General features: G+C 42.5%; 1 protein-coding gene across 1 annotated transcript; it reads right to left on the bottom strand.

Annotated features, from left to right (window-relative positions):
* Positions 1-3,415: 3,415 nt before the first annotated feature.
* id1 (inhibitor of DNA binding 1, HLH protein) lies at positions 3,416-4,601 on the bottom strand. The gene is made up of 2 exons (XM_038294963.1): positions 4,139-4,601; positions 3,416-3,988 (listed from the first exon to the last, which is right to left on the bottom strand). Exons 1-2 carry the CDS (start codon positions 4,592-4,594, stop codon positions 3,953-3,955), a joined length of 492 nt encoding a protein of 163 aa, XP_038150891.1. The 5' UTR covers positions 4,595-4,601; the 3' UTR covers positions 3,416-3,952.
* Between the last annotated feature and the right edge of the window lie 10,652 nt (positions 4,602-15,253).

Genomic DNA, 15,253 nt, shown 5'->3' with positions numbered 1-15,253 from the left:
AAAAAAATAGCATGTTTTGCTGTGTTCAAGAAATACCAATGTAACGACATCCACTTTGAAACATATCAAATATTTCCTCTATTTTTTCAGGAAGCAGCATTGTTCAACTGTCCAGATTTTGTTACTTCAAGGAAAAGGAACTTTGTAGAGTTGGATGAAGTGCAAAAGAGACGCATTTCTTTGTTTGGAGGTGGAATAAGCTGACATTTTACGGGATGTATATGACAAATTTCTCTCTGTTGATGTTGATATTGTTGTAAATACAAATTTATATTTAAACGTTCTCGAGTCTGCATTCATTACTAAACACACATAATCAGTAAATATATAAAAAAAAAAACATTCCTCATTCTTTTAAAAGAAAAAAATGCTTCTAATTTCCCTTATTACACCAGCATAACAATAAACACCTGCATGCTTTAGCCAATTTAACTTGTAACCGGTAATCTTTTTTTAAATGATTCTCACCATTTAATCACCCATTTAAAACTTCAACTAAAAATCTGCTTTTACATGCACATAGTTACCATGTTAAAAGTGCACATCTAAAATTAGACTAAAGGGAATAAAACATTTCAATGTTCTGTTTTTAACTGATTTTAAAATTGTTTTATGTAATTTTAAATATCCAAACCCTGAGACTTGTTATCAAGCTCATTTTTTTTTTTCATTTTAACTCTAATTTGATTTATAATTAGGTGCTAGAATATCAACATTCAAATTCAGCAAACTATTGAAGTGTTTTCTTGAGCAGTTTAAAGTGCTGTGTTAACTCCCGGACCACAGCATCACCCTCTTTACACCAAACAATACATTTAAAAGCTCCTGTTTTAATAATTGGCTTGCATATTTTTTTATTTTTTTGGGGTTACTGGTGTGATGGCCCACCTTTCGTTCAATGCATGCAAATCCTGCAAACAAACGTCCTTCCAGTTGGAGATTTTCAAATCTGAAAATGTCTCTAGTTTTAACAAATTTTGTCTACATGAAAATAACATTACATTAAATTTTTTCACCAAACATTGATTAGTCAATGAGCGAACTGATCTAATCCAGTGGTTCCCAAACAAAAAACAGGGAAAGCTAATATATTTGTTTAGTATACAAGTATGACCAGTAAATTAAAGGATATAACATTTACTACCAATAAAGAAAATTTAAATCATATTAAAAATGACTCTACCTTAAGGAACCACTATTCCATTTATCAGTGGTTACTTTTGGTTCTGTTATTTAACTAATAGATCACGGATTTACTGTTTTTTAAAATCTTGTTCATTTTCTTCTGATGAAGCAGCAAACGTTTGGATTAAACAATATTAATTATAAGGAACGATTGAAGAGAATGAGCTCTAAATTGTTTCCATATATTTTATATGATTCCATGTAAAAGTAGAAAAGCTACATCTCTGCAAGTTTGCGATGTTGCCATGTAGCCAGAAGAGGGCGCTGTTGTCAGTTTTTTTCCTTCATTGTTGCGGTCCTGGTTGTAATACATTAAAACGTCACTAGAGGGAGCCAAACGAGACGACACAAGGATCCATCCGCTTCTGTATATTTAGGGATTAAAAGAATACATAATTGTCATATGAAGAATCTCAACCACAGCAGAGCTCTGATTGTATATATTGATAAAAGAATATAAAAGATGACAAAGACCAACACAGTGGGCTTAATCGTATTACACAATGATCATTTACATCTGGTTTATGTTGCAGATTATTAAATATTTGCTGAATAGCAGAATCAGGAGCAGTTTGATAGAAGCCAATAAAGATCTTGTATGTGTTAAGTAACTCCACACAGAGCCAGACAGCTCCTGAAATGAAACAAGAGCATTTTCTGCTTTCTCTCTGTGTATATTAATAGGTAACTTATGGCGTATGAGTGTACTGTGGGAATCTCTCTCTCCTCCCTCTCCTTGTCTTTGGCGTGATTCCCAGCCCATCTGCGGCCTGGCCCGTGGATTACTGTTTGTTAATGTTTCAATCAGCTGTGTGTTGAGGAATGTGAAGCTATTTAACCTGAACTTCCCCAGGTGTGCCGAGGCGCCGCTCAGTCTGGGCCCCGCCGCCCTCCCCTGCCCTTGGCACAAAGCTATCACACAAACACAATCACACACTGGCCGCGGCGGGGCTGCAGCTGTGCGCATCGCACCGCAGGGAAATGGGAAAAACATTGCACCAGGGAGACAGAATAAATCTTAGAGCGAATCGCCTCGCCAAAACGCCTTTCCCCCCCCCCCCCCCCCCCCCCCCCCCCCCCCCCCCCAACCGCTGAAAGAGAGTGGCCGAAACAGAGCTGCAGATTTACGCGATAACATATGTTATATCGTTATCGCTATCGGAACAGAACATTCAAATTATTTGTAAGTTTTTTCTTTCCTCATTAACCTTTTTTTTTTCATTCCTGTTGAATATTAAACCGAAACAGTTTTGTTTTAAGGTTGGACTACATCTTTATTTATTGAGGTTTCCACTTGTAATCTGATACACTAATGGCCCACAGAGAGGCAAATGAGCAATTTAACTACATGGATATGAGCCATTATGTTTACCACCAGCTGCTGGATGTTAGGCTACCTGTGAAGAAGGCCCAAAGAGAAAGATTTATTTATTTTTTAATCAATGATAATCTGAAATCCTGAGGCAGGGGTTTATTAAGAACATCACTGTAGAATGATCCTACCTTTTAACAAGAGATATTATCTAGAAAGGTTTTGTTTTAATCATGAAAACAGGAAGTATTTTGTTTATTTTTCTATCATTACTGCAAACCAGTAATCAATTAACCAATTAAATATGCATCTGACTCCTGCATCTGCATTTAAGTGCTGAGCATTGAAAAAAAACTGCCAGATAAAAAAAAGGGGTACATTTTTTGCCTCCTATTAAATTTTTAAGAGTGAAAAATATAATGCAAACTGCTTTTGGCATATAATCATGTTTAGTTACCTGAACACAGTTTTATGTTAGCAGGATAGGACTTAAAACAATTGTGTTAAGTAACTAAATATGATTAAGTAAATGCCAAAAGTGGTTGCATCATTTTTTTCAGAGTGACTGTTATGGTCGGTTTATACATCTCATCACAGCTTCATGATAAACAGTTAAAGTAGACATGTTACCTGTACATACATTATCAAGCTTGATGGTTAAAAGTGGGGCCCCAAATCAAAGTCATCAGGGCCCCATATAAGCTTTATCTAACCATGAATGGGAACACTTTCTGGCAATTGTGTGAAGTTTAGTGGCCTGTTTTCATTCTGAAGTAATAAAACATTCAACAGACCTGCGTAAAAATCACACCTCTTAAGCAGCAAAAACCAGTAAGTGAAATTATGTAAATAAATCTGGAGGTCATGAATTCATCCTGCTGTAGTATTTCTCAGTCAGAAACAGAAACAAGACAAAGGTTTCATGTTCAAAAAATAGTGTTCTTGTTTTAATAAAAACGCAAATAAAGTACATTGTAAGAAAACAATATCTTCACATACTGTGGCATTGTAATATACAATACAGTTTGTCACTCAGGAATCTGAGAAATTATTTTTCTTCTTTTACAAAATGTTTGGAATTCTTTATAGGATTTACAAAATACAAAAGAGCATGGCAGAATCACAAGTTGTTGTTTTTCAGAAACTCTACAAGCAACAAGCCGACGTTAGTCGCTCTGAACATTAGTCTTGGTCCCCCTGACTAACCCAGTCTAGATCTGAACACCACCGCTCTCTGAGCCCTCGGATGAATCGAGAGCTGAGTGACAAGAGTCCGCAGCGACCGGAGGATTCCCAGTCTGGTTTTCTAGCATTTGATTCTGGGAGTTTTGAAACATCCCGATACAGTTCAAGGCGCTAGATTTCGATGTGGTCCAGAAGTCCCTCTTGGTTCGCCTTGTTGGTTCTCCTCTGGCGCAGGCTTCCATGATGATGGAGAGGATGCTCAATCTACTCTTAACGGCACATTATCCTCTCTTCTGAGCAGCCATTCTACAGAAGGAAAGAAAAAAAAGAGGAGCTGGTCAGTGCATGTTGGTCACAGATGTTCTACGCGTAAAGGCTGCGCATTTACGCACAGGTTTGGCAACTTTACGCACGTGCATTCTCGTTTTAGGAAACGCTTTAATCTAAGATATTTACCTCCACTGAGATGCTGGCGAGCTCTGCGTTCAGCGTGGTCAGCGGCGTGCGTGGGACGGCGTGCTGCTGGCGGCTCTTCTCCGGCTCATCCAGTTCGACCTGCAGGTCCCAGATGTAATCGATGACGTGCTGCAGAATCTCCACCTTGCTCGCCTTCTTGTTGGTGGGCAGGGTGGGCACCAGCTCTTTCAGCTTGCTGTAGCAGCTGTTCATGTCCTGCAGGAATACGCTCATCTGCTCGTCCAGCAGCGGGATCTTGCACTTGGAGATGGCCAAGCTCTGCTCGGAGAGGCCGATCTCTCCGCCGACCTTGCTCTTCAGGGCGCAGGTAGATCCGACAACCTTCATCTTGTCTGTAGCTTCCACAGATGCTGAGGCTTTGATAGATACGGTAGGCTTCTCCTCCTTTCTTAGAGATGTCGACAAGTCTGTGTTGACAGTTCGCAACGTCCACATGGGGACGCCTCCTTGATTTTATAGGAGAGCAGCCGGTCGGGGGGCGTGTCGGAGCGGTTCTGTTTAAAGGAGGACAGCCAATCAGAGGCGGTCTAAAGCATCCCTGTCAGCCAATGCCTGCGCTCGGCTGGTTATCGGAATTTACAATCTGTTTGAGGGATGGCGTTACAAATGGAAACAAATGTGTGTCTTTTATGGGTAATATGTGGGAATCCAGCTGTCCACGGCTTGGGGACTCTGCAGGTGTGGATTGCCTGGGGACAGTCAATGGGTGGTGAATGCTGGGCCATGCGCTGAGAGAATGTGTGTGGGATGGGATGGAGTGAATAGGATGAATGGTTAATGGCAATTAGGCCACCGCAGTGCCCCAGATTTGCCTTTGACAATTGTTGAAGGTCCTGCAGATGTGCCAGACAATGGTACAGTAAATTTAGGGAATTAATCACACAGACTGAAGGGAAATCTCACATTTTTTTCTAAAAAGAGTTAATCAGTATGGTGGAAGAGCAATCAAAAGGAAAGTAGAAATAAAAAAAAAAACATACCAAAGATGTATATTTAGCAGGAATAATAACAAGATGTTATTATTTAAAATGCTGTCAAACATAGAAAAAAAGACATTATATGAAATACAAATGGGAAGCATTTTATTTATTACCTGCTCAATGCAAGAGCTAAATAACATGATGATGCTGGTCTTGGTATTTTTCATTAAAAAAAAAGTTAAAATAAGCATTTTGTTTTCATTCAAATATTGATCCAACTATGTAATATTTTTAATGAATCCTTTAGAACCTTTCTTTAATATAACTGACTGTTTGTGTGGATGCTTCCTCATCCATGCAAGCGTCACTATGAATAATTATTGAATAGTCTATCTACTTTCTATATTCTATTTCTGAAAAACGTATATTTTAACATGGCTGTTCAAGGAATGTTGCCCATTAAATATCACAATTTTTATAGAAATGTTTGTGGACATTTTACTGAAGCACAGAGGATCCATTAAGGAGCACATGCATGGGTTAAATACATCTGACAGGACCTAATAAAAATATTTTTCTGGATAATCTCTATTAATCTGACAAAAAAAATACATATTACTTACTGCAGCTGTCTATTTATAACATACACTGAAGTCAAACACCTGCATTCAATGTTGTTCCCCCATTTTCATTGCGTTACTTTCATTACGCTACAGAAGTATAAAATAAATAAAAACCGGAAAAAATATTTGCTCACAGTCCAGCAGTTTTCTTTTTCAACTAACCTTTTTGAATATCACTGAATGAATGAATGAATGAATGGAAGCGCTTCACTTCAAAGTTAAAAGAGGAAATGAATGGTTTCAAAATAATAAACACATTTCCTTGAGTAAAATTAAGATAGTCTTGCTATTTAATATTTAGATGGTACGAGGTAGCTCACTAAGTTAGGGCAAGGCAAATTTATTTGTAGCCTATAGCACAATTCAATACAAAGACAATGCAAAGTGCTTTAGATGATTAAAATCTGGGAAAATAAAACAGAATTAAAAAAATATATTAAAAACAAGTGGACTAAAGAAAAATAAAAAAGTTGAACTAATCGTGTTTCAGTTGAACTTTTTAACTAGAACAGTCGAAGACAATCCTAAACAAATGTGTTTTTAGTCTTGATTTAAAGGAACTCAGGCTTTCCGCACTTTTACAGTTTTCTGAAAGTTTGTTCCAGATAAAGTAGAGCATAGGAACTAAATGCTGCTTCTCCGTGTTTAGTTCTGGTTCTAGGTATGCAGTGCAGGCTGGAGCCTGAGTGGTCTGGAGGTTAAGTAAAAAAAAATAATCATCATTAATTAACAAGTATTAAGTTAATTAAAGGTTGTCAGTAAACAAGTTGTTTTAAATCCATAATTTAAAATCTATGAAATTAGAACTTGGCTCTTAGCCCTGTTGTACTGGCTCTGACTGCTGCAGTGTTTTCTCACTCTGCAGTATAATTGAATTGACCTGATCATTAAGGACTTAGCAGGGTTAGGGACCGTTTTACTGATCTGGAAAATTCATCCTAACGTCACGCTGTCTGGGTGAAATGTGTGGTTTCTAGCTCAAAGCTGTCTTTATGCTGGGCTCTCTGAGCTGAAGGACAGCCAGTGTGAGCAGCAGCTTCATGGATTCCTTCACATGGCTCTGCAGTGTGTGCTCAGCCTTGTGTGCACACCAACTCGGATCACATCGCTCTGTTCCTCCTCCTCCTCCTCCTTCTCCTCCCAGATTGTCCAAACAAGCCGGAGCAGACTGGCAGGCGCCAGCGCGCTGACGTCACCCATTCATCCGAGCCTTGACGCCTGTCAGCCTGGCGCCGCTCGGGCGGTCTCCATGGAGATTTCCAACAAGAGGGCCAGCGCTCTGCAACTCCTCCATTCACCTGTGTGGAGCCCTGAGAACAAACCGGCTCTGGAGCCTTTTTTTTCTCTCTCTCTCCTCCATTTATCACCTTAAAGCAGCGGGATGAGATTACCGCCCAGCGCACCTGCGGAGCAAAGCGCTGTCAGCCGGTTAACAGCCGGCTAACAAAGGAGGAAGGCTCCTCATTATAACAGGGAATAACTGCTGCATTCCCACAGACAGCCCACTTTCACTCCTGTGGTTGCTATACAGAGTTAAAGCATGCCTTTTATTTCATCTGCAGGAATTTTCAACTATATTTGCACTAAAGTTTATAAGATCAACACAAAGTTATTTATACAGCACAGATTAAACATAGGCTATAGAACACCACAAAGAAACAACAGATTTTTATAGAAACATGCATGTTTAAGGTTTATTTACTAAACCAATAAACAGAACTGGATTTTAAGCAACATAAAATCATGTTTTAAGACCCAAGTTTCATTATTATTATTTTTCATTCCTAAATAAATATGTATTAATAAAAGAAACATTGCTGATTATAGATTAAAGCAAGGCATCCACTCCTAAAATTAGGTATACTCGATTGATACAGGGGGCTGCTCAGTGGACCAGTGAGCAGCGCTGCTGCCTTGCAGCAAGAAGGTTCAAGGTTTGATTCCCGGCCCAGGGTCTTTCTGCATTGAGTTTGCATGTTCTCCCTGGGTCCAAAAACAGGTTCTAAATTCTCCTTAGGTGTGAGTGTGTGCATGAATGGTTGTTTGTCTGTCTCTGTCCTGGATGTACCCCGCCTCTTGCCTGTAGACAGCTGGAGATAGGCACCAGCACCCCTCGTGACCCCAGCAGGGATTAGCATGATAGAAAAGTGGATGGATGATTGGAACAGCAACATTTCTGTTATTTAGCAAACTGCTTCCCGGAACATGCATCTTTCCCTAAATGGATTAAATACAGGTTAGATTTAAGAGCCCCAACATAGGTCCCCTGTTAAATTTCTTCTGCAAGGCCACAGAGTTAGTTGAAAAGCATAAACCACAACATAATTTGGACAGTTTTGGCCTAGTGGTTTGCATTGCGGTTGTGTTCTGAGAAGGTCCCATGTACCCAGTTCGATTCCCCACAGCCTGCACCCTGGGTGCCTGAGCAAGAGTTTTAACCCCACACTGCTCCCAGGCGCCGCACAATGGCAGCCCACTGCTCCCCAAGGGAATGGGTTAAATGCAGAGAGTGAATTTCCTCATTGTGGGACAATAAAGGGATTTATATGATTCTTAGTATTGTATTGTTTGGGTTAAAATATGGGATATTGTTGACCCATTTTTGGTCCTTTTTTAATCCTGCAGGGAGGTCTGCCAGCCTGAACAATCTGACCAGGATTCTTACACATAGAAGGAAAAGATTGCACAGCAGGGTATTCAAGTTTTTTTTTTTAGAGTGCGTGAAGAAGTCAGACTGCTGTCTACAGATCTGAATCCAAATGTTCATATTACTTTTGTTGAACATATGAATGTTATTCTCTGAATTTTTCATCCTGTTACACTTTCAACTTTTAAAATTATTAGTATTACTCTGAAAATAAAAAAACCTATTTCTACTTTATAACCTGACTATAAGAATTGATAGTTCTAGCCTGCGCTAACTACTTAGCAGTTGTTAGGCTAATGGTAGCGTAAGTAAAAAATTAGGTCTCTCAACATTAATAGATAACATTTTATTTTTTATTTTTAAATGTCTTTTTTTTCTATTGGGTTGATTTATTGCTCAAAATGGAGGCCAGTGAATAATGAATTTTGAGAAAACCTTGGAGGCTCCAAGACAGGCAACAGCCCCTGATGGATGGATGGATGGATGGATGGATGGATGGATGGATGGATGGATGGATGGATGGATGGATGGATGGATGGATGGATGGAGTGATGGATGGATGGATGGATGGATGGATGGATGGATGGAGTGATGGATGGATGGATGGATGGATTGATGAATGCATGGATGGATGGATGGATGGATGGATGGATGGATGGATGGATGGATGGATGGATGGATGGACGGACGGACAAATGGAGAGATTGATGAATGCATGGATGGATGGATGGATGGATGGATGGATGGACGGACAAATGGAGAGATTGATGAATGGATGGATGGATGGATGGATGGATGGACGGACAAATGGAGAGATTGATGAATGCATGGATGGATGGATGGATGGATGGATGGATGGATGGATGGATGGATGGATGGATGGATGGATGGATGGAGTGATGGATGGATGGATGGATGGATGGATGGATGGATGGATGGAGTGATGGATGGATGGATGGATGGATTGATGAATGCATGGATGGATGGATGGATGGATGGATGGATGGATGGATGGATGGATGGATGGATGGATGGATGGACGGACGGACAAATGGAGAGATTGATGAATGCATGGATGGATGGATGGATGGATGGATGGATGGACGGACAAATGGAGAGATTGATGAATGGATGGATGGATGGATGGATGGATGGACGGACAAATGGAGAGATTGATGAATGCATGGATGGATGGATGGATGGATGGATGGATGGACGGACAAATGGAGAGATTGATGAATGCATGGATGGATGGATGGATGGATGGATGGATGGATGGATGGACGGATGGATAGACGGATGGATGCAGAGATGGAGTGATGGATGGACGGATGGATGCAGAGATGGAGTGATGGATGGATGGATGGACGGACAAATGGAGAGATTGATGAATGCATGGATGGATGGATGGATGGATGGACGGACAAATGGAGAGATTGATGAATGGATGGATGGATGGATGGACGGACAAATGGAGAGATTGATGAATGCATGGATGGATGGATGGATGGATGGATGGATGGATGGATGGATGGACGGACAAATGGAGAGATTGATGAATGCATGGATGGATGGATGGATGGATGGATGGATGGATGGATGGACGGACAAATGGAGAGATTGATGAATGCATGGATGGATGGATGGATGGATGGATGGATGGATGGATGGACGGATGGATGCAGAGATGGAGTGATGGATGGATGGATGGATGGACGGACAAATGGAGAGATTGATGAATGCATGGATGGATGGATGGATGGACGGACAAATGGAGAGATTGATGAATGCATGGATGGATGGATGGATGGATGGATGGATGGACGGACAAATGGAGAGATTGATGAATGCATGGATGGATGGATGGATGGATGGATGGATGGACGGATGGATGAACGGATGGATGCAGAGATGGAGTGATGGATGGACGGATGGATGCAGAGATGGAGTGATGGATGGATGGATGGACGGACAAATTGAGAGATTGATGAATGCATGGATGGATGGACGGATGGATGCAGAGATGGAGTGATGGATGGATGGATGGATAGATGGACGAATGGAGAGATGGATGAATGCATGGATGGATGGATGGATGGATGCAGAGATGGAGTGATGGATGGATGGACAGACGGATGGATGCAGAGATGGATGGATGGATGGATGGATGGATGGACCCAATCCATCCATCAAAGGATGGGTGGACACATCAGGGTTAGTGACATCAGTGCTGCGAATATTACAGAAATTATGACAGAACAAATTTCTTGTTTTATTCCAACATATGCAACTTTACATTTTTTGATCATGTTTATATACAGTATAGTTAAAAATTGTCTTCTTTTACTTTCTGTCACTTTGGCTCAGAGATAGGAAGGTAAAAACTAAGAGAAATGTAAGCACTCGAGGGAGAGATGCGTGTAAGCCGGCAGAAAGGCGGAAGCAGAAAGTAATACTTAGCTTTAGTATAATTAAGATACAGTGTTGTTTTATGCAGAGCTTTAAAATAATTTGTTTATCCTAAAGTAGTTTAAATTAGCTTTTGATATTAACATGAGGCCAGTCTTTAGCCACATCTACATAGTAGTTGCAGAGTTACAAAGATAATATAAAAAAGATAAATAAATAAAAAAAGGTGACATCTTGGTAGCCTATAAAAACTTTCTAAAACTTTTCTCTCTCTCTTTCCCTGCCTCTCTTTTTGCCCTCTGTCCCAGGTCGCAGCTGACAGGGCGGAGGGAAGGGCCGGGTGGGCAGAACAATAGGAGTGCGGTGCAGGGATTGTGGGAGAGAATCTAGGCTGGAGCCACAGTGTCTGGAGCGCCCCTCCACTCCCCTCATCCAGCTTTTGTTCAGCTGCAAAAGCTATCAGCACTTCCTACTGACACCAACAATAACTCCACACAGCTGGGCCCTTTTTAGCCTGTTTACAGCACATCAAGGCAAGGGGAAAGAGAGATAGAGAGAAAGAGAGAGAGAGGCAGAGGAGGGGAAAGAAAAGTGAAACATATTAGCTCCTGATTTTAACTGACAGAATGTCAGTGCCCCTCTCCCAGCTCCCTCATAACAGACACTGGATTCATTTCCCCGCAGACTCCTCATATGTGAGCTGATTATCGCTTTGTGCTCTGCAGCCAGGACAGGCTACTGTCTGTGCAAGCGCTGTTGCAACATCTCACATTCATCAACAAAAATAAAAATAAAAAAACACTTAACTTCTTTTAGAGCAGACCGTGCATACAGGTAATATTTAAAAATCCTTATAGCATTTAGGGAGAAATTGTTGTTTTTGGTAAAGGGGAAACATATTTGTTGATACGCCCTCTTTATCGCTGCAGCATGCAAAGATCTACAAAAGCAAACTACAGGAAGCCACGTTGGTGCAGGAATTCACTCATAGGAAATAGGACATTCCAGCAATGCTTTGACACTTTTGCTGCTGTTTTTATTGGTCTGAGAACAATGTGTAGTGCTCATGCAGCTTCCTGAAACATGAAAGTGAGCAAAGCACTTGAATAAATCCTTTTCTTCGATGGATTATACTTTTGAGATGTGCCCTGGAAAAGAATTTGATTATGAGAGGAGAAGTTTTCAACAATTTTCACTAACATACGCTCCTACACATAGGTCATCTCTTCGCAGCTGTGGGATTATTTTCCAGTTCCCAGTCAGGCTCTTCCTGTTTGCTCGATAATGATCACACCTGTGTGCAGGTGTGTGTGGACAGGCTCATATGGGACAGGGAGGGGTGAGAGTGGTGTCAGATACAACATACGGCAGTGTCACATCTGACCGATGATTGACTGGTGACATTTGATATGCATCAGCAGCAGGTACAAGTGCAGGAAGTTCATGGGTGTTTGTAAAGCTGCAGTGGGTGTGTATGCGTGTGTTTTCTGCATTTGTGCTGGGATTCCTGGCCTGGCAGCTCCATGGGCAGGCCAGGACTGTGTAATGACTGAGGACCAGTGGTTAGGACTCACTTCCTGTGGGAGCCCTGGTTTAGGGATGTGTCATCGGCAGGGCAGACGGACTGGAGCCTCGCTGCCTCCCATCGGGTTTTTTCCCTGTGTTCAGACAGGCAGACTTGGCGGGTGGATGCTTGCCCTTCCCTGTGAGCCAAGAGTAGGTCACAGGACCGCTATCAACCATCTGATAGCTGCTGCTCGCCGGAACTTCGGAGAGATCCTTGAAGCCCCACAGGTGTCCTCAGATGTGCGTTCTTGGTCAGCTTGCTCTCTCTGTATCTTTTTCTTTGGACCCAAACGTTAACCCTCCTTTACACCCAGTGACCATCGCCCTCCGCCTGGTTCCCACACACACTATCAAAGCCCTTTAATGGCTTCTAATTAGCTCCCCATCTGCTGGTGACAGCGCACTGGTGGCATACTAAAGCACCCATTGAGAGCATGGGTATTGTGCTCTGGAATACTTTCCACTCCAGTGGCAATTGCCTGGAGAGAGAGCTTTAGTTGGGGGTTAGTGTGCATGTTTATGTGCATGTGTGAGTTGTGTGGAGGTGGGTGTAAGGGAGCGGGGTTCAAGGAACACTTGCTTTCTTGCTATGTTCATTGCTTGGGGGGGAGGACAGGGGAGAAGGGAGACACAATAGGAGACAGTGTTACGGCTTGTTGCGAATCTAATAACGCTAGAGCCTTGTTTCCGTTCAGTGGTCCTCACCCCCTGCACAACTAGCAGCTATTTAACAATCCCACCTCACCCCCCTCAGCTGAGCTGTTTAAACATAGCAACAGTTTGGTATCAACGTCACCCTTTGGTCTAGCGGAGGACTGCAGATTTTACTTGCTGCTGACCAGGAAACTGGAGGCATATACCTAAACAGGTGCACTACTGTTCAGAGGGATTCAGAATGTGTACCTCCCCTCCTGGATGGGACAATTGGTGGACCTCTATAGAAATTGTAAATGAAGCCTAATGAGCCTTCTTCGTTAGCTGTCTGTGAGTGAATGCTGCTGGTTTGTCACATGCTATGAGGCCCTCTCCTGTGCAGGGCTTCCAGCAGGGTCTGGTTGTGCTGGTAGCAGAAGGGGAGACCAGCTGTTCCCAGCTGGTAGCCAGAGGATGCCTATGGGGGACAGGGCTGATTGCTGTTGGCCAGCTGCCCCCCTGCTGTAAGAGGAAGATGGGGAACAAATAAATAGGCTCTTGTGTTCTCGCTCCATTTCTAATTTACTCTTCCAACATAGTTGTTAGAGTGGATGAGAATAATTAGGGATGAATATATAGTTGTTTTTTTGTCTTTGTGTTTTCCCTGCATAGGAAAGGTAAGTGAAGGGTTGTTTGGTTTTGACCAGTACCAAAACTCAGCGCAAATTGAGAAAACATCAGAGAAAATATTAGATTTCTCTAAAGTCATCTTTTTTTAAACCACAGAACGTAAAAACAGGCATTCATTCTGTTGTTACTGAAACTCCTTGGCAACTGAATGCCCTGCTTTGAAATGACGAGTAAGGCCCTGCATTAAGCCACATATTTGTCTGTTTCCCTGTGTGTTGGGAGACAAATGGGTTGTCACCTGACCCCTCTCCGTCCCATCACGCACACAATCACACATCCCCACAGCTGCACAGAGGCGTCCAGTCAGCACGGCCAGAGGGACATGGGAGCCAAAGTCCAAAGACGGAGCGTGGACAGTGGCAGCTGGTGAGCTGACAAAGCCCCATTCAGAGGGCCTAGGCCTGGGGACAATGGCCCGGCCGGGCTGAGCCCTCTTCTCCACTCTTCCACCAAAAGATTAATACTTCAGATGGGCTTCCCGGTGGCAGGCAGGGCTAAAAAGGAGAGCCCTCCTGTTTGTCACTGGGTATTGTGTAAGTCGCCTGAGAACCAACCTCTTGGATGGGCTTGACAAATGAGAGCCGCCATTGACAGTGAACAGATTGGGGCTGCCACTTTTGTTTTGATTGTGGTGCTGGTATAATCAAGTTATTTGAGCCTCTGGAGTTTTTGTTTCTTTCTCCTGATGCTCTTGACGCCTGAGTCCGACCTCAACAACTCGTTGCTGGCCCTGCTGTGGTCGGAACGTCCTCCAGTTTCTCCCTCCCTCTTGTTTGTTGTTTCTGTTTGTCAAAGCTGTGGAGGAAGTGAATTTACTTGGGTGTGGGAATCTTTTCATGCTTCCCACATAAGGCAGTGCAGGTGCAACAGGTGTAGGTGTGTGTTCTTGTCACAAGAGAAGGTTATTGTATTGTTTTTTCTATGCTTATGTTCCCTATACACCTGACCTGAATGTTTTGCAAAGAGAAGCAACTCAGCCAGGGCACTACAGTAACCAGAAACCCTTTCAGGTTAAGGTGCGTGCAGCTAACTCGTGCCTCCCACCCAATCCATTCTCTGTAACCCTGTCAGTGCAGGTGTTTAGCCCCCAGCAAGGCAGCATTTCAGGTTAAACTGTAGGAACGCTGCCCCGCCTTCGCACTGGGAACTGGAAGTGGTTGCAGAACACACGGCATCACACCTGCACACCTGTGAGCGTGCGTCCGGCTACTGTTGAATCCATGACGTGACTTTGCAGCAGGAAATATCCTCCCAGAGAATCTTTGCAGAGAAAAAAAGCTCACATTCAGCTGGCATTTTATATGCAAATTAAATTTCTCTGTGCCTCATAGTCAAATTAAACTAACCTATACTTTTTTAATCTTCCCACCTCTATGACAGAACTGTTGTTCTCCTATGCTACAGCATCTGGCCATCTATCCTGTTGGTCCCAGACTGCTTTACATAAAGCAGCCATTCTCACCGTAAAGGAATGCGTCCCTTCTGTGGGCGCTCTGTACATTGACCTCTACTGTGAGCTCCATAAGCTTTATCCCCGTCCTTGTTCCCACCCATCATTGCATCGGCTTCTCACCCCCCCCTCACCTCTAGCTGTGGTCTGGCGTCT

This window comes from Cyprinodon tularosa, unplaced genomic scaffold (assembly GCF_016077235.1).
Source record: "Cyprinodon tularosa strain WSP-4 unplaced genomic scaffold, ASM1607723v1 ctg11, whole genome shotgun sequence".
In the NCBI taxonomy this organism is placed as follows: Eukaryota; Metazoa; Chordata; class Actinopteri; order Cyprinodontiformes; family Cyprinodontidae; genus Cyprinodon; species Cyprinodon tularosa.
Note: the sequence above shows the minus strand (reverse complement) of the source record. Positions and strands in the feature narration are given on the sequence as shown.

Excerpts from the sequence above, each read along its gene's own strand:
- id1 (XM_038294963.1), bottom strand. The coding sequence starts at position 4,594 with ATGTGGACGTTGCGAACTGTCAACACAGACTTGTCGACATCTCTAAGA. Across the intron at positions 3,989-4,138 it reads TCGCCAGCATCTCAGTGGAG|AATGGCTGCTCAGAAGAGAG; the intron begins GTAAATATCTTA and ends TTCCTTCTGTAG.